We start from the raw sequence: 23114 nt of genomic DNA on the forward strand, positions 1-23114 counted from the left end.
AAACATAATCCCACCATTTTTAAAAACAAAACAAATGAATAACACATCCATTTACTGTAGTAACATAATCATCAAACTTTATTATAAATAAAATATAATTATGGCTTTCCACTAAGATTCTGAGTGGGGCCCCATCTGGGTGCGCCCCTGGTAGGAAAGGACGATTTAAAGGAGGAGCCATAGGAGGAGTAGAAGGAAGAGGAGGAGCTGAAGATGGAGGAAGAGGAGGTGTCCTCCTCAGTGGAGACCAGAGGAGAGGAGCGGCCGCCATGTTAACCAAGAAGCCCGGAGCCTCGGTCCTCCCGACGGGCAAGTATAGCTTCTGTTCCCGGCGTAGCGGCCTCTGATCGCGGCTGCCTCGGGACTTTTACTCCGCCTCGGTTTGATCCAACCTCCGGGAGCCAGGAAGGCAGGGAACTCCCAACAGGAACTGCTGGGAGGTCTGCTAGCTTACCTGGCCGCAACAGTCTGCCTGTCCCTGGGCTCCAGTTCGTTAATTTATCCGTAATCTCCTAAAGTGGAAGCCGGGGGAGGAGGGGGGAGATCGGAAGGTTTACCGATCAGACGCCGCTGAACCGGGGGAAGCTCCGGGCGTCTCCTTCGCTGTCTGTCAGGTTTATTTTTAGCCCGCAGATGGGAGTTGACAGCGGCAGGAGAAGCGGCTTTTCCTGCTGCCTTTCTCGGTTCTCTGGAGCCTGTTTGCGCCTCCTTTGTGGAGCCTTCCCGGGGTGGTGCTGCGCCGCTCGGACGGCTCTCTGTGGGGGTTCGGTTCGGGGGGTGTAACGCTGGATTTGGTGTTAGGGGTATTCTGCTCGTGTTTTCCGGTTGCTTGGTGATTCTTTGGCCTTCAGGCTGGTTGGCAGGAAGACGGCTTCCTTTTCAGATCTAGATCAGGTCAGTTGTTTTATTGTTAAAATCTCCTTTTTATTACACATATCTTCAGTTTTAAACTTACTTTGAAGCTTGATAAAGTGTTTTATAATGTTAAAGTTGTGTAGCTGCTGCCAGCTTTGTGTTTTCATGAAACCTGCTGTTACTGCTGTCTACTCTGAGATTAGGGATGGGCGACTTGGTAAAAATATCACGTGTGGTTTCACAGTAATTATCTTATTAAAATGTCCAAACACAGATAAATCAAAGCAGATTTTGTTTGATTGAATGGGGTATTGAAATACTGTTTAAATGAAACAAAGATACTGCATGTTGGACACAAATTAAAGGTACGGTACGTCTTAAACCTGAATTCTGGGGTAATTTTTGTTACTCTGTTTCAGTTCATTCCTCAAGAGGTTGTGATGTGAATATTCGGAATTTGGATGCACCGATATGAAAATATGGGCATATACCCGATTATTAAAGTTACTGTTGGCGCTTGCTAATTAGCATGTATAACAACTCTTTGGAGAACCTTGGATAATGAGTTAAACACATTTAATTTTCCTTTAGGGTTAATTAAGTATTTTTTTAAAGTTTTGCACAAAACTCCCAGAATTAAAAAACAAAAAAAGTAGATAATTGCTACTTAAGCTTTCAGGGCTGTTCTTATTTTGGCTTTTCCAATGGTTGAAGTGAGTTACAGGGCCACCAGTCAATCTGAATCAGACTGGTTATTAACATGTTTAAAAGTAAAAAATCCAATTTATATTTTTAAAGAACTGTGATTACATTTGTTCTGTAAACATTGTTCAGCTAAAAGTGGCTTATTTTTTTTAAATAATCTTGTATATCATTCAGTTAGGTGACGATTTAACTCCTAAAATTTCCTAATTATGAAGTTGAAGCCGTATTCAAACTGAAATCTTACTCTGTATCGTTTAGTTCACTCCCGTTTAATCCAGTCATAATTTAATTAGTTGCAATCAGATTATCTGTCCAGCTTATCCAAGTTGTAATTCAATCGGACCAAAAGAAGGAAGTGGACCACAGCGCAGGGCATTCTGGGTAAATGCAACCAAAACAAACGTGCTAGCCTAGCGCTAGCGGGAGAAATGGCTCATGGACAAAAGATAAATCCTCCATCTGCTAAAATATGCAGAGGTTTTTCCTTCAGTTTCCTTCAGTGGTTCTTTTTGCACACTCAATAAAGTGCAAAAAAATAAATAAAAACAATGTAAATAACACACACCCCAATTTATTCGTTCCACTTCACCCTCATTCAACTTGTTTTTAGTCTCCAATTAAATCCAGATGCATTTGTTGGTTCACTCAGATTTGTTGTTTAATTGTGAATGGATACAGTTCTGTTAATTTCAACAAACATTGAGATCAAAATACAAAAGCCGGCATCATAAACTCCAGTCCAAGTTATAGTTTTGTGATTAATGTATTTATGAATGAATTATTGACAGATTAAAAATTGAAGCATTTTAATCCAGTCAGTCAAAACAAATTCATTCCCATTTCAAGCAGTTCAATTTATTCCAGTAATTTATCCATTTAAGTTCATGTTTACCACAGTTTAATGCAGTTAGACTAAATTATAAATGAAATTGCATACTGTGTGCCTTTTTTATTTCTGTTCATTTAACTGAAATGAACTAGAAAGTGAAATGGACTCCACTTAGATTTGGGTTTCTTTCCACTTTAGTTAAGATTCAGGAGACTATTGCCATTCATTTTCATGCTGCAACATTAATGGATATTTAATGTTTTTTCTGGCTTACATTAAGTTAACTTGTTTAATATGTCAAAAATATGTTGTTTTTTAAATTGAATCAACTGAAAACATCAGGGATAAAGATTTCTGTTTGGACTCTGACAAGCTGCTTATTACCTTCTTAAAAGTCCTAAGCAAAGTATAAATACCAATAAAGTGTTAAGAACTGTAACAAATTCCCAATATTATCAAAATATTGGTAGCTAGTAGTCTTAGCAAGCATGCAAAGATTAGCCTGTTCATGTTACAAAAGCTACGGTTAGCATAGCACACAGTGCTAGCTGCAGATTGCTAATGACAGAAAAACAATGTCCTCTAAGCATAGTAATAGTAGCTAACATGCTAGTCTTGGTGAAATGCTAATACTGGCATCTTGGCTACTGTTAGCATTTTAACTCACAACAGTATATATGCCTGCAGGCTGCATAGCAGATCAATGGACAGCTCTGTTTTCATAACAAATGGGTGCAAAGCGTTTTTTGATATTCAGCTAATGTAAAAACACAACTAATTAAGAAATGCAACTAAAATCATACATGAATAAGCTTTTTCACGCAATAAGTCATTAAAATCAAGGGGGCAACAGATGTAAACATGGCCGCCACGTTTCCTTTGCAGTTTTGTGAAATGCGCAAAATCTGATTACAGCTGAAAAACCACTTCATTGTAGAAAAAAACTATTTTTTTTCTGGTGAACTTTTCCTTTCAAATGGCATGTTTCCATTTAAATTTTGCTACTGTTAAACATGCAGTTTGTAACTTGTTATCCGGAACTAGTTTTTTAGAATGATGGCTACATGCTAATGCTAGAATGTTTGCTGATGTTAGCATTAACAAAATAAGTGCTGAATTTTGTAATTTAATGATTATAACTGACAGGCTCCAGGCTACTCATGGACTCTTGAGCCCAAAACGGATGCATTTTGGACCTTACTCGATAATAAAACAAACTTTATTATGGTGCTAAGCGGCACACAGTGGCAGATACCGTTGATATTTATACAGGAATATTCTCCTATGAGTTGCAGTCTTGTTGAAAGCAAAAAGCCATCTTTTTTCTGTCTTGCTTGCCTATCAGTTCACCAACACATCTTGTCTTGGATCCACAAGCTCAGGAGTTTCTTGCAGAACGCTACATGACTCCAACATGTCAGCATGTGAGCGCTGGGGTCACACGTTAATATAAAACGAACACCTGCAGCTACCTCGCCTCCAACGCTAAGCTAATCCAGTGGGCCGCGTGTATTTTTAGCTGCTTGTAGAAAACTATCTGGGCAAAGAGAATCCAGGGGAAATGTTTTGGCAAAACAGAGTGTCAGCATGACCGACGGTGAGTTGTGGACTGTTTTTAACCTGCAGAGATGATGCTCATTGGTTAGGGGAGACTGGATGAAGGTTTTGACGTTCACTTTGGCTACTGTATGGTTATGTTAAACCCATGCAGTCACTAAATTCACTTCTCTTCAGTTACATTCCAGGCTTTTCAAGGCTGGAATGACTTAATAATTTCTGTTCTTCTTTTCATAAAATGTTGAAATGGTTTTGCTTTTCAAATACTTGACCTCAAGTGGCCCAGTTCTGTTTTCTGAAGATATTCTGTTTGTTTTTAGGAGGAAATATTAAAAAATGAGCCAGGATTCAGAGTTTGATTTAAAAGAAAATTGAAGGATCAGGACATAAAGTTAGGCTGATTTGTATGCTTGTCAGATTTATTTTTAAATATGTCTTTATTTATTTAACTACAGCTAATGTGTCTTAAAGGAACCACGGGGGATTCTTTATTTTATTATTGATTTTAAATGTTAATAAAATGGCTCAACAGTCGCTAATTTCTTCTTATACGTACTGAGAAGTTTTTACACGTTTCCTCTGGTGATGAGCTCCAAGTCTTTTATGATGGACAGCTTCCCTGCCATCACCCTAATGTTTAACTCCTTCCTCAGATTCTTTATCAGATTCACGTCTGGACTTTGGCCCAGGCTAATAAACATGCTGGTTGAATTAAAGATGGCCTTAAATCTAGTGCCAAAGGTGTGATTCTCATAAAAAATGGCCGCTCTTTATCAGGTTCGGTAGGACTGAAGATAAAGTCACTTTCTGTCTCACCTCAGTTCCTCTGATTGTTGTGGAGACGTTTTGGCTCAGTCCTCTTCCTGTAGCGTTGTGTCACTGCTGGCATGATCCAGTTTGATCCTGTTGGACAGATGACCTCACGTTTGTCTCAAGAATGCTTTGGTATACGGAAAAGATCATTGGTAACAAAGCAAACCCAAATCACCACCCCTCCTCCACCATGCTTTACAATTATCATGAGGACATTGTTCGAGGTGTCTTGAGGTTCTTCCAGATGCAGCATTGCACACCAATTGCTTTGGATTTGAATCTGGATTGGTCCATATTGAGAAGATTGGCTCTTGCAAAGTGTTTTAGTCGGAAATGCAAAGAAACAGTTTATTTTCTAGACCCATTTCACATGTTTTTACATTTTGGTTGTCTTAACACATGATGGTATATGTGATGGTGTAGTCTGGCCACTGCCAATAGGGGAAAGAAATTAGAAAAATTGCAATAAAAAAAATAAATTTTTTAGATTAAGCTCAGTAATTTTCTGGAAAAAATGTGGATGCTTCTGAGCTCCAAAAGTAAAAAAAAATTGCAAGAAAAAAACAAACAAACTTGAAATTCTGAGCTTGTGAAGTCAAAAAAAATTTTTTTAGCTCAGACATTTTCAAGTTTTTTCTAGAAAATTTCCTAAATCAATCTCAAAATGTGACTTAATTTGTGGAAATGTACAGTTCTGTATATCTCCAGCAGAGCAACAAACACAAGCTTTTCCAGAGGCGCTTGCAGGATCTGCGTTCCAGTTACAAAATATTGTAATATTGTTAAAACTATTCGTCGATGTCAACAAAACACAATTCCGTTCGGAAGGACATTAGATATTCAACATGGTGGATCGTCTTAGCCCGGTATCTTTTTTTTTTTTTTTTTTTTTTTTTACCCCGGTTTCGCAGGGCGGGGGGGGTTCCCGGCAAACAAGCACGTTCAATGTGACGTTCAGCCAATCAGAAAGCGAGGCGACGGAAACAAATGCTGCGTTCTAGTTAAACTCTAAAATGGGAAATTCCGGCTTCCCTGTCGGATTTCCCACTAAGAAACTGAGAACAACTCCGAGTAGCCCCTGTTATGAAGACGGACTTCGCGTTTCAATATGGCCGCTCCTCGCGTTAACATCAACAAGCGGTGGTGGGAACGCCCGTATTTTACAAGACAGATCCAAAAGTGCCTAAAATCAGTGTATCATGCATCGCCTGCAACTTTAAGCTGAACAAATTAAAAGTGGCATTTACTAATGGGAAGTTAAGCTTAAAATTATGTTTATAAGCACTATTCCAAACAATAGGGTGTGACGGGTCTGACGTCAAATCCAACTTCGAGTTTCCGAGGTAACCGAAACGCAGCATAAAATACACAGAAGCCAAGACAACCGCCATGACGCACCAGAAAGTCCGACGGACGTTGCAGACGCTTTGTTTTGATTTTTCTCTGCCAAATACAGTCAAAAAGCTATTGCTACTGCTTCTTATGACCCACCATGTTTGTTTACGCTGAATTCACGTTTGGTCTCGAGAGGTTCTGCGAGATTTCCCGAATGTCGGTGAGTGAAATCGGTTCCTGTGTGTTTTGGAAATCGGCCGACAATTGTACAATCTTGCCGTGTGAACCAAACGGCCGGCTTTCTCCTACGATGCTGCACGTGTTTGTTTTATTTCTTCAACGATTTTAACTGTAAACCTCTGGAAGAACTTGAAAGTTCACCTTGAAAGGTTCTTGAATCAGACTGAACCAGGCGGAAGGACCAGGCTGATAAAGTCAGCGTTTTTCCTGTTTGTTTGGATGTTGCATCACAGGTCGTTGCTGTAATTGCCTTGTCATCTCAGTCTGGTCCTGTTTCAGGTTACGTGAGCTTAAATACCGAAGCTTGACACGGCGTGGTTTTGGTTTTCAGACCCAACACGTCTCTGTCTGGAAACTGCACTTTGCAACCAGTTGTTTACAGGTTCAGATCTAGGCTTGGTGTTTGGGTGGAGTGGGGGACACTTTGTACTGCTGTGGGTTGTGTTCTGGTTCTGTTCCACTCTGGTGTCACTCTTTCAGGTTTTACACAAACAGACTTTTAGAGAGAATGGCCCCTGCAGGGAGATTGTTTGGATTTTGACCCGGTGACGAATACCAGTCGAACCGGCTCCGGAAAAACAGTTTTTTTTTCTTCTCTGCTTTCACCTAAGGCTAGTTGGGCATTAATCAATTTCTCGGTGTGAAAATGTTTTTTCAGTTATTTTAAGCTGGAAGCATCTGAAAAAGTCAGAAACGCATGACTTGTAGGTTTGTTTTGATTCAGTAAGATCTTCTTCCTTCAGGCGTTCAGTGGAAAATTACATCGGTTCTGGTCCAGATGAGAAGAAACCAGTTTCCTCCTCTTGCGTTAAAGTTTGCTGCGTTCACTGTGCCTCAGACACAAGGCTGAAACTAATGATGTTCAATCTACTGATTATTCATACGATTAACTGATCATTCTCATGATTAATTGATTAATTCTGTCAACCGATGAATTGGATTAGAAGATTGATACAATCTTAAGTTTCTTTTTTTTTAACAATATTAGAAATTAAATTAGATGTAAAACAATTACATTCCTTTTTTAAAGAAAATTAACATTTTACTGATTAAAATGGAATAGCGTTCCTTTGAACATGTGATAATTTGTATTAAGGGATTCAGATTCTGCAGCGAAAAATATTTCTGCTGGACTTAACATCAATAGAGTGTTGATTAATAGTACAGTTTTGGCTTAATTACTCTGCTGAATATGTTGTTCTTTCACCACATTGTCTTTTTCTGAAGTCTGTATACTCCAGGTAACGATTAATCAATAACTAAATTGGTTGATGATTATTTCAATTATCGATTAATCGTTTCAGCCTAACCCAACATTGTTCTGTGTAGAAAATATTTACAGACTAAGAAGGTTTATTTTTATCTGAAATCCAAATGTACATATTTTTCAAGGCTGCTGTTCTTTTAGCAATGAGCCTTTTTAATGCTCCAGGTAACGATTAATTGTTTAGAAAATTAGGTGACGATTATTACAAAAGACGATTAATCGTTTCAGCCCTGAGACCGAATGAGTCGAGCAGCGCCGTAATTTCCGGGTCGCTTTGCGAACTTTTGCGGCCCACTCCTCCGTGAGTTCCCGGCCCAGCTGGCCGACCCTCCATGCGGTCACTTCTCCCCAGCATGCCAGGCGCTCCGGCATTTCCAGCCCGGTGTCGGGTTTGCGTTCAGAACCGCGCCGCTCCGCTCTGGTGGCGTGCATCTGTCAGGTGTTGGGCAGAGGAAACGGAATGTGTTTTCCAGTAGAGGTCCCAGTTGGAGTCTCGGTGTGCCGCCGAGGAGGATTCGTGGATTAGAGTCCAGTGCTGATGAAAGTCAGACGAGCTCCTGCAGATGAAATCAAATCCTCTCCATCACGGACCAGATCCATCCACATTTCTTCTCGGTTCTGGCATCATGACTTGTGCGGCTCTGGTTTTCTGCAGATTCATCTTCAATAATGCCTGAAATAATGGATCAGTGGTGCTTCACTCAGGCTTGGAGCAGAACCACACCTGAAGCTGCTTTTAGTGGTTTATTTTTTCAGAAGAACATTTAACAGCTGATATCCAGTAGAAAAGTAAACAAATAAAATGTGGAAGTGATGAAAAGTGTCCCACAGCATCAAGCTGCCACCACCATGTGAAGGCTGGTCGATACGGCGCAAAAACATAAACAATTTTTCATACCAAATCCTATTTCCAATTTTAATAGTTTTTTATTTATTTATTTTTAGAAATTTATCTTTCAAATGTTAAGATTATTTTTATTTTTTACACAATTTACATAAATATATTTTAGAGGTATTTTTGTTAGTGGAGAGTGTTCATCTATTTAAAATTCTGATATTTTATGCATTTATTTTTCAAAGGTATAAGTTCTTCATGTAATTTTTAATTTTAGTTTTTAGCAGTATTTTTTTACCCCATTAATTTTTTTAATGGGTTAAGAATTTTTAATGTAATTCTTAACTTCATTTTAGAGGTATTTTTATTTATTTATTTTTTTAAGTTTAGATTTTTTTAATGCAATTTCTATTTTTTAGCTGCATTTTTATATATTTATTTTTTTGTAACTTAATTTCATCAAGAGGAAATTGACAGATTCTCAGATCAGCTGATTGGACTTCCAGTTTTAACCTGCAGTATTTGAATTTAGAATATTTCAAAAAGAAATCCACTTTTTGTTAAAAATAATCTTTTCCAGTATAATTTGAACATTCAGTTCTTCTTTGAACATGTCTGATTGTGGTTCACTTCTTCAGAACAAACCGTCTCTGAGAGGCTGAAAGTGAAAGAAGCAAATGTTTAATATTTAACGACGATGCAGCCATTACAGGCAGGAGGTCATGCAGTTGACCGGCTAGCAGCAGGAACCAGTCCTGAAACGAGTCCAATGGGGAAATCCTCCTGGGTGGGTTCGGGTTGAGCAAACAGACTTTATCTAGGACCCGTCATGGCTGCCCGTCGCTCCTCATTAGCAGGATTACAGCGAGCGTCCAGATTACAGCAGCAGAAACAATCTGCGACCGGAAGCCTGAGACGGTTTTGGAAATGCAGATTGATCCCAGCTGTCAGAAAACTTATTCAGTAAAAATACCGAACTATTCCCTGATCTGATTTTAAGTTTTAACGTGTTGAAATTATCCTGAAAAAGCAACTTACGGAATATTTTAAAAAGAAATCATGTCTATGTTAAAAATATTCCAGGGTTAAAGTAGAGATCCGGTCAGCCAATCAGAATCCACCTTTTTCCCTTTGATGTGCTCTGATTGGTTATCAGAATGTCACATGACCACATGAATGGGGAAGGGGATGACCTTTTATTTCATTCAAAATAAATACTTAAAAAAAGTTGCAAAAAATATCTCTAAAAAATACATTATAGTTACGTGAAAATTTAAAATTTAAAAAATAAACATCTACAAATGAAGTTTCAAATTACATAAAAAATGTAAATAACTCTTAAAAATAAATTTAATTAAAAAAATAAATAAAGGTAATCATAACTATCACATAGCCTGCAACACGTCTCACTATTCTTCTTTTTTAGCACTGATCTGAATTATCTGTCAAGATTTTCCCAGTGTATAAATTAAAAAGACTTTAAATTTATTGTAAATTCAATTGGTAAAAATGTCAGTTTTTTATTATAGTAAACCTGACAATCTGAACTTTTTTTTTTTTTGCCGATTGGACAAAATAAAAATTTTTGCTTTATTGGATTGTTTTCGGTTTCTTAATTTTTGCCTGATTATCGTAGAAACATTTCGTTTCCTCTAAAACCGAGCGGCTGGAGCAACATCTTTATATCCCCTGCTGGTTGGAGACGATCTGAGGTGTTTTTGACCCGCCTGGATCTGTGAGGCGAGGAAGACATGAAGCAGAGGAGGAGGAAAAGTTTTCAGAGAACCTCTGCTGTGGTTCATCCAGCGTGACCTCTGACCTCTGTGTGCTATCGTCACATCTCTGCTAAAGGAGGTGAAGCTGCAGGAGAGTCGAGGGATTACCGCGCTAAAATAAAACCTTCATCCGTCTTTAGGCCGAGTCAATCTGCTGACCGATTGAGTCCAGAGCAAAGCTGCTCCAGAACGGCCTGAGCAAGAATTCAATCAAATCTTGATTTAAAGGGACAAACCGCACATTACCTGCTCCTCCGAAGGCTCTGGAATCATTCAAATAAAAGCTCAGTCTGTGTGCCGGGCAGCAACGTCTGCTTTGCAGAATTATTTTAACATTTTATGGGCTGAATGGCTGATATAAGGTCATCAGGTTTACCTCTGGACATTGACTAGGCCACGCCGCAACATGCATGTTCTGGCCATTTATTTTAGGAAATAAATGCTTCTTAAGAATTGCATTTTAAAAAATGCATAAATGTACACAAATAATTTGAACAAAATTAAACAAAAGAAATAAATAAAAAATGCCTGTAAACATAAAAATAATCTTAACAATTTGAAAAAAGAAATTATTTTAAAAATAAATTTAAAAATAATCTTAAAAACATTTGACAGATGGCTAGTTTCAGTGAAATTATGTGATGTGGTTTGTTTTTCTGTACATTATGACGTGTTGCTTTATGGGAACAGTCAGCCTACTTCCTGTAGTCCAACTGGTTCTTTTCAGCTGATTTCCTGACCTCAGATTTAACAAACGGAAGTGATTAATGAGGGATGTCCAAAGTACATTTACCAGATATATTCTACAAGAATAACATTTCTATTTTTTTAGATTATTATTGAGCAGATAAATAAAAAAGATACAAATTAAAAAAAAATGTTTTTCAGTATTTTTGTGGCTCCATGTGTTTACAGCTTTACAAGTCTGTAAACGTCTCCCTCAATGAATGAAATGATAATCTTGTATTTTTTTCAGGTTGTCCTTGATTGATTAAATAAAACAGTTTGATCTTTAATATTTAAAACAAAACGCAGAAGCAAGCAGATGAATATTCTGCAGTGGGAAATAAAAACGGTGAATAATCTGGAGATATTTCAGAAATTCCTCACATTCTCTCTCTCTCTCTCTGCGTCCTTCAGGCAAATCGGGCGAGCCGGTCTGCTCTCCTGGTCACAGCGGCTCTCAGACAACATCGCCCGTCGCCCTGCCGCCACTGCGCAACAACAACCACAACCCCCTGACGGTACACACACACACACACACACACACACACACACACTCTCAGCGGCCTGCTCTTCAGGGTGTTTTCACAGCTGCAGCATCACTGATGTTCCTCCTGACTTCAGCCAGCTCTGATGTTTGGGAACAATCACTAGGGTTCTTGCTCTGCTCAGATTCTCCTGCAGGTGGCGCCACTAACCCCCGGAGCTGTCTGCAGCCGGAAACAGAAAATTAATTTATACCTGTGTATGTTTCTTAGCCATCCATCCAACCGTTCATACAACCAACCGTTCAACCTTCCAATCGTTCATCCATCCGTTCATCCATCTGAAACTCTAAATTCGTCATGAAAACTCTGGGTTTTCTGTGAAAACTTGCAGAATCGTTTTTTTTTTTTCGCTGCTTTTCATCCTGGATCCAGAGGAAGACTCCATGTTTGTTCGTCGCTCAGCAGAACTTGGAACGGATCCAATTTGATTTGGACCTGGATTCTTTTTATCACCGTCGGCAGAAACGTTTTTCTCTTTTCTCTGGTTGAATCTGTTAGTAATGATTTCAGCTCCAACCGGATGATTCTGAACTGGTTTCAAATCAGACGCTCGCTTCACGACCTCTGACCTGTCGGCCCTTCCTGTGATGATTCATCAGCGAAGCAGCCATATTGTTTTCAGGTGTGGGCGGAGCCACGACTTCACAGTCGGCCATTTGTCACATCTGACGGCAGAAACACACCAACCTGATCTCAGAGGGACGGTTTGATGTCGTGTTTCTTTCTCTCTCTCTCACACACACACACACCTCTTTGAACTGAGCTGCCTCACCATATGTGTGTGTGAATTCGTCTGAAAGGAACCAGGTGTGCTGGTTTCCATGGCGACAGGGGGCGACTCGAATCCATTAATAAGTACACACGTTCATTCTGTGTTCATCATGTTTGTGTTTATTTTTCTAGGCTATGCTAATATTTCTCTTTATTCTCCTAAAGAACTAATTAGTTTTAAAAAGCAGCAGCAGGATGTTGTCATGCATGTTTAGTTATTTATGGAGTTGAGATACAAGAAACCTTCAATATTCATCCACTGTGATCAGAAAACCATTTGGGATTATCAGATCTTTGTTTTTATATGAAATATTCAGATAACAGTCGTCATCAATCTAAAGAGAGAAGAAAAGTTTTCCATGAACATTTTATTTGATATAATGTTCAGTGTGAATTGTTGGTGCCTTCTCCTTTACGCTGTCTTCTGTTTTCCTCTCCAGGGAGGTTCTAAGCCTGCCATGTCGGACAACATCCAGGTCTCGTCTCAGTCGCAGGTCCACATCACCCAGCTGTTTGAGGAGAACTCCAACAGGCGATCAGTCCTCAGCACGCAGCCCAACGGCCTGGCCCCGCTCAGCTCCAGCCGGACGGGCATGCCGCTCCCGGACCGGCAGAGTTCAGCCACCGACGCCACCCATCATGGCCGCCAGAGCACCACCATCACCAACAAGCAGGGGGACGCCAAGCCAAAGCCCTGCCCCATGTCGCCCGACCTGGCCATGAAGCAGTACATGTCCAAGCTGTCGTCCTTCGAACACCACGAGGTGTTCAGCTACCCCGAAGGTGATCCGTTTCGACCGGGAGCGCCGCCTGGGGTTGGTTGTGTCGTGGGAACGTCGTCTGATTTGGTTCGTCTCTGTTGTTTCAGTGTATTTCATCGGCCAGAACGCAAAGAAACGCAACGGCGTTCTGGGTGCAGCCAACAACAGCGGCTATGACGACGAACAGGGGTCCTACATCCAGGTGCCACATGACCAAATCGCTTACCGCTACGAGGTTCTGAAGGTGATCGGAAAGGGCAGCTTCGGACAGGTACGAGCACACTGGCTTCACGTTTGATTGGTCAGTTGTCTGAGAACTCCAGCCCTCTAATATTTTACATCTTTCTGTGGAGTAAACCTAAAATATTCAGCAGAAACGGAGCTTGAAATGCGTTAGCTCAAAGCTAATTTACATGCTAATGTAGCTGATTGTCCGGTCGATTCGGTTTGATTGGGACCAAAGTTGCAGCATTTGTTTCATTTTCAGCTGCTAACCACTTCAGCCTTTTTATACAATACTAGAAATACATTAAAATATCCAAATAATTTGGTACATTATTTAGTAAGAAAATAAACATTTCAGTGTTTAAGATGCAGTAACGTAGCACTCAGTTAGCGAAACTGAAGCTAATACTGCCACTTTTGGCTAAAACATATTTACAAACAAAAGTGTTTTTGTTTTAAATGCAAAATGTATATTTTTTGTGCAGTTTTGGCTTAATTACAGCTCTGAATATGATGTTTTTTCAGAAAATGTCCTTTTTTTTTGGTCTGTATGTTCCAGTTAACGATTAATCGATTACTAAATTAGTTGACTGTTTTTAAATGATTAATCTGATTAATCGTTTCAGCCCAGCTTTAGATTATTTTTGCTCATGTTGTGCCTTACTGTGGTTGCTTTCATCATTTTCTGGTTATTTAATGGATCATTGATGGTCAGGACTCTTCCTTTCCTGTAGCCAGGATGATTTATTAGCGAACCATTTAAAAACCCCAAAATCTAAAATTATCATCAGGATTGTGACTTTATGTTTTTCAACTGTTTTCTCCATGAGAGCAGCAACAGAAATCCATATTAAAGCTAAATACATTAGATATCAGAGCAGAAAAGACCGCAGTGGATTATAAATCACTAAATACCACAATGTTGTGATATCTTGTGTTATTTGCTTGTGTTGAATCAGTTTTATCTTCCAGCAGTTTGTAGTTTAGACTTTGTTTTTGCTGTTTTGCTTCAATGCGCCTGTTTTGGTCTCAGTTCTGCTTTCTGTTCTCATATTTCTCCTTTTGTTATCTGGAACCTCCCGGTGGTTTGGCAACTTGTTGCTGTTAGTTTCCATAGTTTTTGCTCATTTGTTGAATTTTTAGTCTCTTTCAAGTGTCTGTTGTTTGTGTTGTTTCGTCTTTCTGTGTTGCTCTTTTAGTGGCTTCGTTGTTTGGAGATCATTTTTTATATTTTCCATGTTTTTCTGTCGTTGTTGCTTTCAGTCACTCTTTCCTGTTTTAAATGTTTTTTAGTAACAAAAGTAACAAAATTGTTATTGATTATTCTAAGGAATCAATTAATCTGATTAAAAAGCAACATCCTGGAGATTTTTTTATTTATCCACAAAAGCTTTTTTTAATAGAATTCTAGAAATGCATTAAAGGATCCAAATAAACATAATTTGTAGCAAATGATGCACCTTCAGCTAAAAAATACAGAAATTTTTATCTTGTAATCAAAATGTTTTGTTTGTACAGTTTTTCCTTAGTTACTGCTCTGAATGTGTTAATCACTTTTCAGTCTGTACACTCCAGCTAACGATTAATCATTACTAAATTAGTTGACTATTAATTCAACAGTCGATTAATCATGATTCATTCAATTAATTGTTTCAGCCATACTTTATTTTTGACATAATTTAAATTTCATTTTGTCTTTTAATTTCTCAATTTTGCTGTTAACTTTTGTATTTTAATGTTTTGGTATTTCAAATGTTTATTGCAGTTATATTCGGATTTAAACGAGTCGTGTTTCCTCCTGAAACACTTGTTGCTGTTCTGGTCAGGTTTGGATGACGTGTTGATGTGAGCGCCACCTGCTCTGACAGATTAAACATTAATCAGCGTGTCGCGTTTCCCCTCCTGCAGGTGGTGAAGGCCTTCGACCATAAAACCCAGACCCACGTGGCTCTGAAGATGGTCCGCAACGAGAAGCGCTTCCACCGGCAGGCCGCGGAGGAGATCCGCATCCTGGAGCACCTGAGGAAGCAGGACAAGGACTCGAGCATGAACGTCATCCACATGCTGGAGCACTTCACCTTCCGCAACCACATCTGCATGACCTTCGAGCTGCTCAGCATGAACCTCTACGAGCTCATCAAGAAGAACAAGTTCCAGGGCTTCAGCCTCCCGCTGGTCAGGAAGTTCGCCCACTCCATCCTGCAGTGTCTGGATGCGCTGCACAAGAACCGCATCATCCACTGCGACCTCAAGCCAGAGAATATTCTGCTCAAGCAGCAGGGCCGCAGCGGCATCAAGGTAAAGCACACGAGTCCCTTGTCCGCCGGAGACGCACTGCAAAAACACAAAACCTTACCAAGTATTTCAGTCTAGTTTATAGTGCAAATATATTAGAATTTAAATGAGTCAAATATTACAAATAACTTTTCAGCAACATATAGGAGCTTATTTAAAGTCAACAACTCTTTAATATTTATTAAAAAGTTCAAGTCGCAGGACTACAGGACTCTGTTCTCCTGCAGGTCATAGACTTCGGCTCCAGCTGCTATGAACACCAGAGGGTTTACACCTACATCCAGTCCAGGTTCTACAGAGCTCCAGAGGTGATTCTAGGTAAGGAATGCTCCAAGCTGCAGCAGCTACAACAATCCGCTCACAATAACACACATTTAATGTTTGAAACAAACTGTTTTATTAGCTTTTTGGAAATTTAACTTGATGCCAGTTATAGATGTTTCGAAAAGCTATTTCAAACAGTTAATTGCTTTGTTTGACCAGAAGAATATTAGCTGGACCTCGAGAGGTGAAAGGTCTTCTTAAATCATGTCAGAAACTAAATTAAGGGTATTCTCCCACCAGTCCTGCTTAGTCCTCTTTAGTCAAACTCTGGTTCGTTTGGGGGTGTGTGAATGTGTAATCGAACCAAAAAGCAAACTGGTTCATCTAAAACCTCGGTTTCAGTTTACTTGAAGTGAACTCTGGTTCGGTTCGAATGCATATGTGAAAATCAAGCAGACCAGAAACCTCTCCAAAAGCAGGAAGCGGACTATAGTGCAGGGAATTCTGGGTAAATGCAACCAAAACAAACACATTAGCCTAGTGCTAGCAGGAGAAATGAGCCGTCTTCTACCAAAGACAAAAAAGAAATTCTCCACCTGCTAAAATCTGACTCCATTATTGTTAACATTTGGTGAAGAAGGAAGTTGTGTTCAATGTTTTCTTCAAAGGTTTTTGTTGTTTCATTCAGTGGTTCTTGGTGCAGCGCCCCCACAGGTGAGGAAGGGGAGAGGTTTTTCAAAGGGTTTGATGCAGTGCAGTATGAAAGAACTGCAGCACCTGAATATGTAACGAATGTTGAGTTTTTAGTCCCCAATCAAACTGAGTCTATCTGATTATCACCCCAATTCCTCTAAAACAGCTTTTTCAATAGAAAGACGTGGAAACTAGATGGCCGTAATCATTGTAATGGATAAACTGCTTGTTGGGTTGCAGAAATTTTCTTAAAATCTGTTTCTTCCTGAAAGATAACGACCTGTTGGACTTTGTTCTCCAGGCTCCAGGTATGGGATGCCTATCGATATCTGGTCCCTGGGCTGCATCCTGGCTGAACTGCTGACCGGTTATCCACTGTTACCAGGCGAAGACGAATCCGACCAGCTGGCCTGCATCATTGAACTAATAGGCATGCCCAGTCCGAAGCTCCTAGAAGCCTCCAAGCGAGCGAAGAACTTCGTGTCGTCCAAAGGCTACCCGCGGTACTGCACCGTCACCACCATGCCCGACGGCTCCGTGGTCCTGAACGGAGGACGCTCCCGACGGGGGAAGACACGCGGCCCCCCGGGCAGCAAGGACTGGAGCGCCGCGTTGAAGGGTTGCGATGACCCGCTCTTCCTGGACTTCCTCAAACAGTGTCTTGAATGGGACCCGGCGCTCAGGATGACGCCGAGCCAGGCGCTGCGCCACCCCTGGCTCAGGAGGCGGCTTCCCAAACCTCCGTCCGGAACCACAGGAGAGAAAGTTGCCCCAACCAAACGCACCGTCAACAACGGCGACGCTTCCATCACCTGCATCTCCAAACTGGCCTCCACCTCCACAGCCACCACCTCTACCAAAACAAGGACTAATTTAGCGGCCATTACAGACGCCAACGGAAACATCCAGCCAAGGACGGTGCTGCCCAAACTAGTTAGCTGAGAGTGAATGCACCCCACCCCCCGTGGTGGGGAATAAAGGCTGAGTTCAAAAGTAACCAGCTAGACCTGAATAAAACTGGTCTATCCAGTTGTGAAGCGCATTTGGTTATTTATTGCATTGCTGGGGTGCATTTAAGTGAGATGCAGTCCTGACGTTGGATTATTGAAGAACCTAACCAAGCTGGGATGCAACCTAAACTAAAGGGCCATGGGTGCAATCGGAAACCTCCAATTCAAATCATCGGAAGCGGATGAAGTTTGAAGTTTGGGCAAAAGGACGGTAAAGTGACGACACGTTGTGGGGCGGTTCAGACAATCGGAACACATCACACTGCTCTGTAGCTCCAAACTCACTAAAACACATCAGAAACATGGTGCTGATGGAGGGAACAAGGCTTTTTAAAATATTTTATAACAATCTTTTTAGCTGAGTCATGAAATCAGTTTAACACCAAAAATGTTGAGTGACTTCAGTCTTACAGGTTTTTATCTACAGTTTTAGGGTTTCACCTTCAGTTTTATGTCATCAACTGATTGTAGCGTGTGTCTCTTGACCCTAAAGCTGCGTCTGCTTTTTGGTTCATTTCATTTTTGAGGTTCTGATAGGCAACGATCCAAATCACAGCATCAAAACTCTCTAAACCCTGATTTTAAACAGCTACCTGAGAGCTGGCTAACAGAATTAGTTAGCCAGTTTTATATTATATCTACTAGCTAGCCATGTTAGCATGGTAGCGTAGTGCCTGTTAGCTGGCTAACTGCTAACTAGCATGAACTGAGTTGGTAAACAGCTATATATTCATGTTTAGCTGTAATGTTGCTACCTATTTTCGACATAACTAGCTAGCAGTTAGCCTAGCACACACAAAAGAGTTGGCTAACAGTAGCTGACTCAGTGTTTTGCCTTGTATATCAGTCATTTGGCTAGCATTAGCCGTTATAGCCATAGCATGTCAGCTCTCCACTGCCCGGCCTTATCATTCTCAGACAGAATAACAAAATATTTCTACTTTCTATGATTTTAAGTTTGTTTTCCAGGTTGTAAAGCAGGTGAGACGGTTGAGGACGTAGAAACGGTGGTTCTGTTTACGAGAACAGGCTTGATCCCTCTGTATGAAACCAAATGTGAATTTTTGGGGCTCGACCAGGCTGATGAAGGAGTCGTAACCTCAGAAGGTAAATTCAGCGTGGTTTACAGACGAGTTCAAATCGAGGCCTCTAATGGTGAAAAAAAAAACTAAAAAGAAGCATAAAATTGACATGTTTTTACAACAAATCTATAAAATAACTCACAATTTTAATAGTCTGCAGTAAAGTTTATGTGGATATTAAATAGGAACCTGTTGTAATTTGACTCTTATCAGATTTCTTCTTTTTTTTCCCTCCACCTTAAATGGAAAAATGATTAAACAAATTTATATTAGACAACCTGAGTAAATACATAATTCAGTTCTTTATTATTAAATACACTAATAATCAAAAATAAGCAGAAAACTGTGAGGGGGAAAATACTTTTCATACATAATGAGGTAAGCTTTCAGTAAAACCAAAGGCTCTGGCTAAAACAAACTTTTAAAACACTTGCTGTTTTTATCTCATTTGATTGTATCAAATTGAAGAACAATTACAATTGGAAGAGCTCAAAAGTGCAGATTGTTGTCAAATTCACCAAACAGAGCAAAATGGAGGCCTAAAGAGGCAGAAACTAGAATATTTTGAGAATGATTGGATACACTGTACTAAGGTTTAGATGAAGATTGTTTTTCAATCTGTGTAAATACTTTAGTGACGTCCCAGAATAAAAATGCAGCATTGTTAAATCTGGATCTTTGAAAGAAGTCCCTTTAAAATGTACATGATATGCCTTTAAAATCGGCTTCAGAGGAAGCCTAACGAGCTTTATTTTTAGTTTAGGCAGATTTGTTAAAGGAACAAAGAAACGAATAATACGACCCAAAAAGTAACGAAAAAAAAAAAAACAAAGAAAAAATTAATTAGACTTGATACAAAAGCTGCATTTAAAAAAAAAAAAGTTTTACTAGGGAAAGATGAGAAATGTGGCACAAAAAAGAAGTACAGTGAGATTTTAGAGCTGATGTGGCTTAAAAATTTAATCTCCAATTATTTTAATCTTTTTTTTACATAGCAGGTCCGATTTCCAATCTTAATTTTTTTTCTAAGATATAAATTACAAATGACAAAACATTTTCAAAAAGTGGCATTTTATTAATTTCTCCTGTTGTATGACAGTTTTAGGGCCAGGATACAGCAATTTTCATTAATTATGAAAAAATAGTCATGGCATTAACAGAAGAATGTCTTGAAATTACAAAAAGTCATTTTAATGTGAAGAAAGCGTTGATAATTAATTATTTCTTCATTTTTCTAATATTATAACTTTGTTCTTCTAATTAAAAAAATAAAAATATCTTATATTTGGTCAAAATTGAAGTCCAAACAAATAGAAACTAGTCAATCAAAATGGTGGCATTGGTTAAAAATAAATAAATAAATTCAGATGATCCAAAAATTAAATCTTTAAATCAATTCACCAGCCCAGATTTGGTTTCTTAATTATTTGCTGGTGTTTTACATTTAAACATACAATATTAATATCAACAGCAGGTTCTCTGGGTTTTGGGCCGTTGGCTCGTTTCTGGCACCGCCTGAATTCTCATCAGCTTGTGAAGGAACCGATGTTCCAGATCTCACTGCGACCCGTCGAAGGTTTGGTTCCTGATGATGCAGGTGAACAATAGAGCAATGATCAAACTTTAATCCTGGTCCTTTTAAATCAGTGTTGCTAACCATCAGGGAGGGGGCGACGACGAGTAAAGCATGTTGGATTTAATTTATTTGTCACATTTTAATATTTAAAAGTCTATGTATGTACAGTGATGTGCAGTTATTACTGTATACTTGAATGTGTGTGTTTGTTGCAGGACGCGTGTGTGCAATATTAAAAAGTTCTCTTAAAACTTGTTCCCTTACAAACACACACGATATTAATACACAAAATCTGAACGCAGTCTGAAAATAAAGTCACATGAGGAGGTGGAGGATGAAGATGAGGAGGAGGAGGAAAAGGTTCCCGGGATTGGCTAATCGGTGTCCGTTGACATAATGTAGCACACAGGAAGTGAAAGACGATGTCATGATGCACAGGAGGAACCGCAGATGCTACAAGCTCCGCCCATCTCAGGGGAAGCTCCGCCCCCTCCTGATGCAGGAGGGGGGAAAAGTAGAAAATGTGGAGTTGATTCTGTTTTGTTTTGATAAATTGAGTTGATTGTATGTTTAGTTTTTTTAACGTTTTTTGTGAGACGGAGTGCTGAGAGTCGTAACTTTGTGCCTTCAGTATCTCGACGCCATGCCACGCCCTCCCAACACACACAAAGATGATGTCATTATTCATTTATTATTCAGCCTGAATTGGCTGAAAAATACCAACAGTATCTCATTTTCCAGTCTCCATGCTGTGTAGTCTGTATTTTACAGCCAACATTACATGATAGTGCTCCATATGCCATATTTTTTTATTTTTGTCTTAATTTGGAAAACCAATCTAATATAAATGTTGGATTCCTGAAGTTTAACATATTTGTTACTGTTTAGCTTCAAAACTACTTCTGGATTACACATTTGGTGCCGTTAGTTGCCTTTTGTTTGCCTCTGAAGAATTTGGGAATGACGTCTTTTTAAAAACATTTCTAGTTCCATTATTCACAGATTAAAAAGTATTTGTACAAAGTTTGACTTTGCCTAGTGATGTCTGCAGAGGGGTTCAACTCAGCTCGTATTTTCTGCCATTTGTCTAACCACCCAAAGGTAGACCTTGGCTGCTCCGAAGGCCCGGTTCGTCTTGTGCTCCTTTACCTGTAATGCAAAGGAGAGGTGTTTGGTTCCTGCCATTTTCCAGCAGTTTGTCATGATCCGAAATGGCAGGAACTCAATATCATTCGACTTACATTGATCAGAAATCCTTCATCCTTTTCACTTGCGTTGGTCCTCGCCTCTTCGACCTCAGCAATTGTCATATTACGAAGTACACCTGTCCTGTGTCTGTAGACACGGGACAGGTGTAAGCTAAGGAGGCTGAAAAACCTCCGCATGACCTCTTGCGAAGTGTCCTTTTCCAGTATGTCTGAAAAGAGGAAAATTGAAGAAAACACCTTGAAAAACCTGGAATGATTAACAATGCAAGGTACTTGAGATGACAAGTCTTACCAAAGACTCTGGGAATTTCGTCTCTGCATATAGCCTTGCAGGTCTTAAGGTGCCGTTTAGGGATAAGGTGTTTTGATTTGGCCCTCTTCACCGAGATCTGCCTCATAACAACCCGTCTCCAAACTTAGGGTCTCAACAAAGTCAGGTTTTACCATTACTCACATTTTTAAATTAAACAGGAAATTATAACAGTCAAAGTAACTCAATTGGGGTGTCTCCGTTTAGTTGTTTCTACTAAAAACAGAGGAATGGTTATTTACAGTTATAAACATATTCAGGGTGAACCCAATTTCCAAGCTTACCCGAGTCCAGCTTCCGGTATGCTATGGCTGCCGTTTCCGTTGAACGTTCTCAACTCGCATCTGACGTCATTCCCAAATGCGAGTTCCAACTTCCGAGACAAAACGAACGAGACAAACTATAAATAGGTTTCCGACTGAAATTAAAACACCGTTAGCGCTAGCCAAGAGAGCAGTTGTCATAATGCCATTGCTGACGCTCATATTTCTATCTTGCTAACCCTACCTGTGGGCCTCTGCAATGTTTACAGATCCAGCAGAAGAGACCAACAGCCCAACCGCAGATCGTAGCTTTAAACTGCTCTGCACTGATGTTAGCATTTCGTGTTTGTGTGTGTTGGAGCAGAGAGGGAGAAGTTTAAGTCATGGCAGCACAATGTACAGACACATATCAGCCAACTGTCGTTTGCTAACGACAGGGCGAAGCTAACACTAGCCGTTTGCTGCACTGACGTTGGTTTTACCTATTGAAGCTACCACTAGCCTACTGCTAACTGAATGCTAGTAGCAAATAGCAAAGGGTTTTCTTGCTCTCTGCAGCTACGTTGAGCTCTTCAACGAAGTTCTCAACCAAGCTGTTAGTATTAATGTGGTTGTTTTTGATGTTTGTACCTCAGATTGCATTACTGTTGTCATTTATATGACTAACATCCAGGGCATTTGGTTTAATCTACCAAAGTGCATTCCTTTACAAAAGTAGCTAAATGCTAGCTACTCCAGCAGTCACATATAGGCAGTCAGAAAGTAAGAAACAAGCAAAAATACAATAAAGAGACAATTTTTTCCTATAAAATGAAAAAAGTTTTAACTTACCTCTTGGTAGCACTCTGATAAAATTTTTTGTTCACGTGAAAGCGGTTTTAGCCTGTTAGCTAATTAGCTCACTAGCCATTGGCTTCTCTCGAGAAGTCTTCGCAGCCAGACATTAGTGAAATGTTTCTATATTGTTTGCCAGCTGGGTTTTATTGTTGATTTTTTTTTAAAGATGTAAATATTGTGCAAAAGTGTTTGAATAAAACATTTTGGGGGTGGGGGGGGGGGGTATTCAATGGGCTGTGGTGCCACTGCACGGCCAGTTTTATTTTGTACTGTATCTGCTGTACAGAACACAGAAATTGACACTTTTTTAGTGAGCCTTTGTTAAATTTTATTGTGG

At 39.7% G+C, this 23114-nt stretch overlaps 1 protein-coding gene and 1 long non-coding RNA gene across 5 annotated transcripts; one reads left to right on the forward strand and one right to left on the reverse strand.

Annotated features, from left to right (window-relative positions):
- The first annotated feature begins 125 nt into the window (after positions 1–125).
- dyrk2 (dual-specificity tyrosine-(Y)-phosphorylation regulated kinase 2) lies at positions 126–22069 on the forward strand. Of its 4 annotated transcripts, none has more exons than XM_015050871.1 (7): positions 126–309; positions 11352–11455; positions 12694–13036; positions 13122–13285; positions 15148–15537; positions 15762–15852; positions 16793–22069. In XM_015050871.1, exons 1-7 carry the CDS (start codon positions 270–272, stop codon positions 17431–17433), a joined length of 1773 nt encoding a protein of 590 aa, XP_014906357.1. In that variant the 5' UTR covers positions 126–269; the 3' UTR covers positions 17434–22069. The 4 variants fall into 4 exon arrangements, with proteins under 4 accessions (XP_014906357.1, XP_014906358.1, XP_014906356.1 ...); XM_015050872.1 differs by lacking the exon at positions 126–309 and adding an exon at positions 810–894 and having other exon boundaries at positions 16793–21547; XM_015050870.1 differs by lacking the exon at positions 126–309 and adding an exon at positions 2738–2761.
- LOC106958790 (uncharacterized) lies at positions 799–6195 on the reverse strand. Its single transcript, XR_001427222.1, has 3 exons — positions 6158–6195; positions 4763–4849; positions 799–885 (listed from the first exon to the last, which is right to left on the reverse strand). It is a non-coding gene; the product is annotated as an uncharacterized LOC106958790 (long non-coding RNA).
- Positions 22070–23114: the final 1045 nt, after the last annotated feature.

The sequence above is a fragment of the Poecilia latipinna genome, unplaced genomic scaffold (genome assembly GCF_001443285.1).
Source record: "Poecilia latipinna isolate Pla-1442-1.1 unplaced genomic scaffold, P_latipinna-1.0 Scaffold1016, whole genome shotgun sequence".
NCBI lineage: Eukaryota > Metazoa > Chordata > Actinopteri > Cyprinodontiformes > Poeciliidae > Poecilia > Poecilia latipinna.

Bases quoted from the DNA above. Each gene is read 5' to 3' on its own strand.
- dyrk2 (XM_015050871.1), top strand. From the start codon at position 270: ATGTTAACCAAGAAGCCCGGAGCCTCGGTCCTCCCGACGG. The intron at 13,037-13,121 runs GTGATCCGTTTC...CTGTTGTTTCAG, and splicing joins GGTGTTCAGCTACCCCGAAG to TGTATTTCATCGGCCAGAAC. The intron at 13,286-15,147 runs GTACGAGCACAC...CCCCTCCTGCAG, and splicing joins GAAAGGGCAGCTTCGGACAG to GTGGTGAAGGCCTTCGACCA.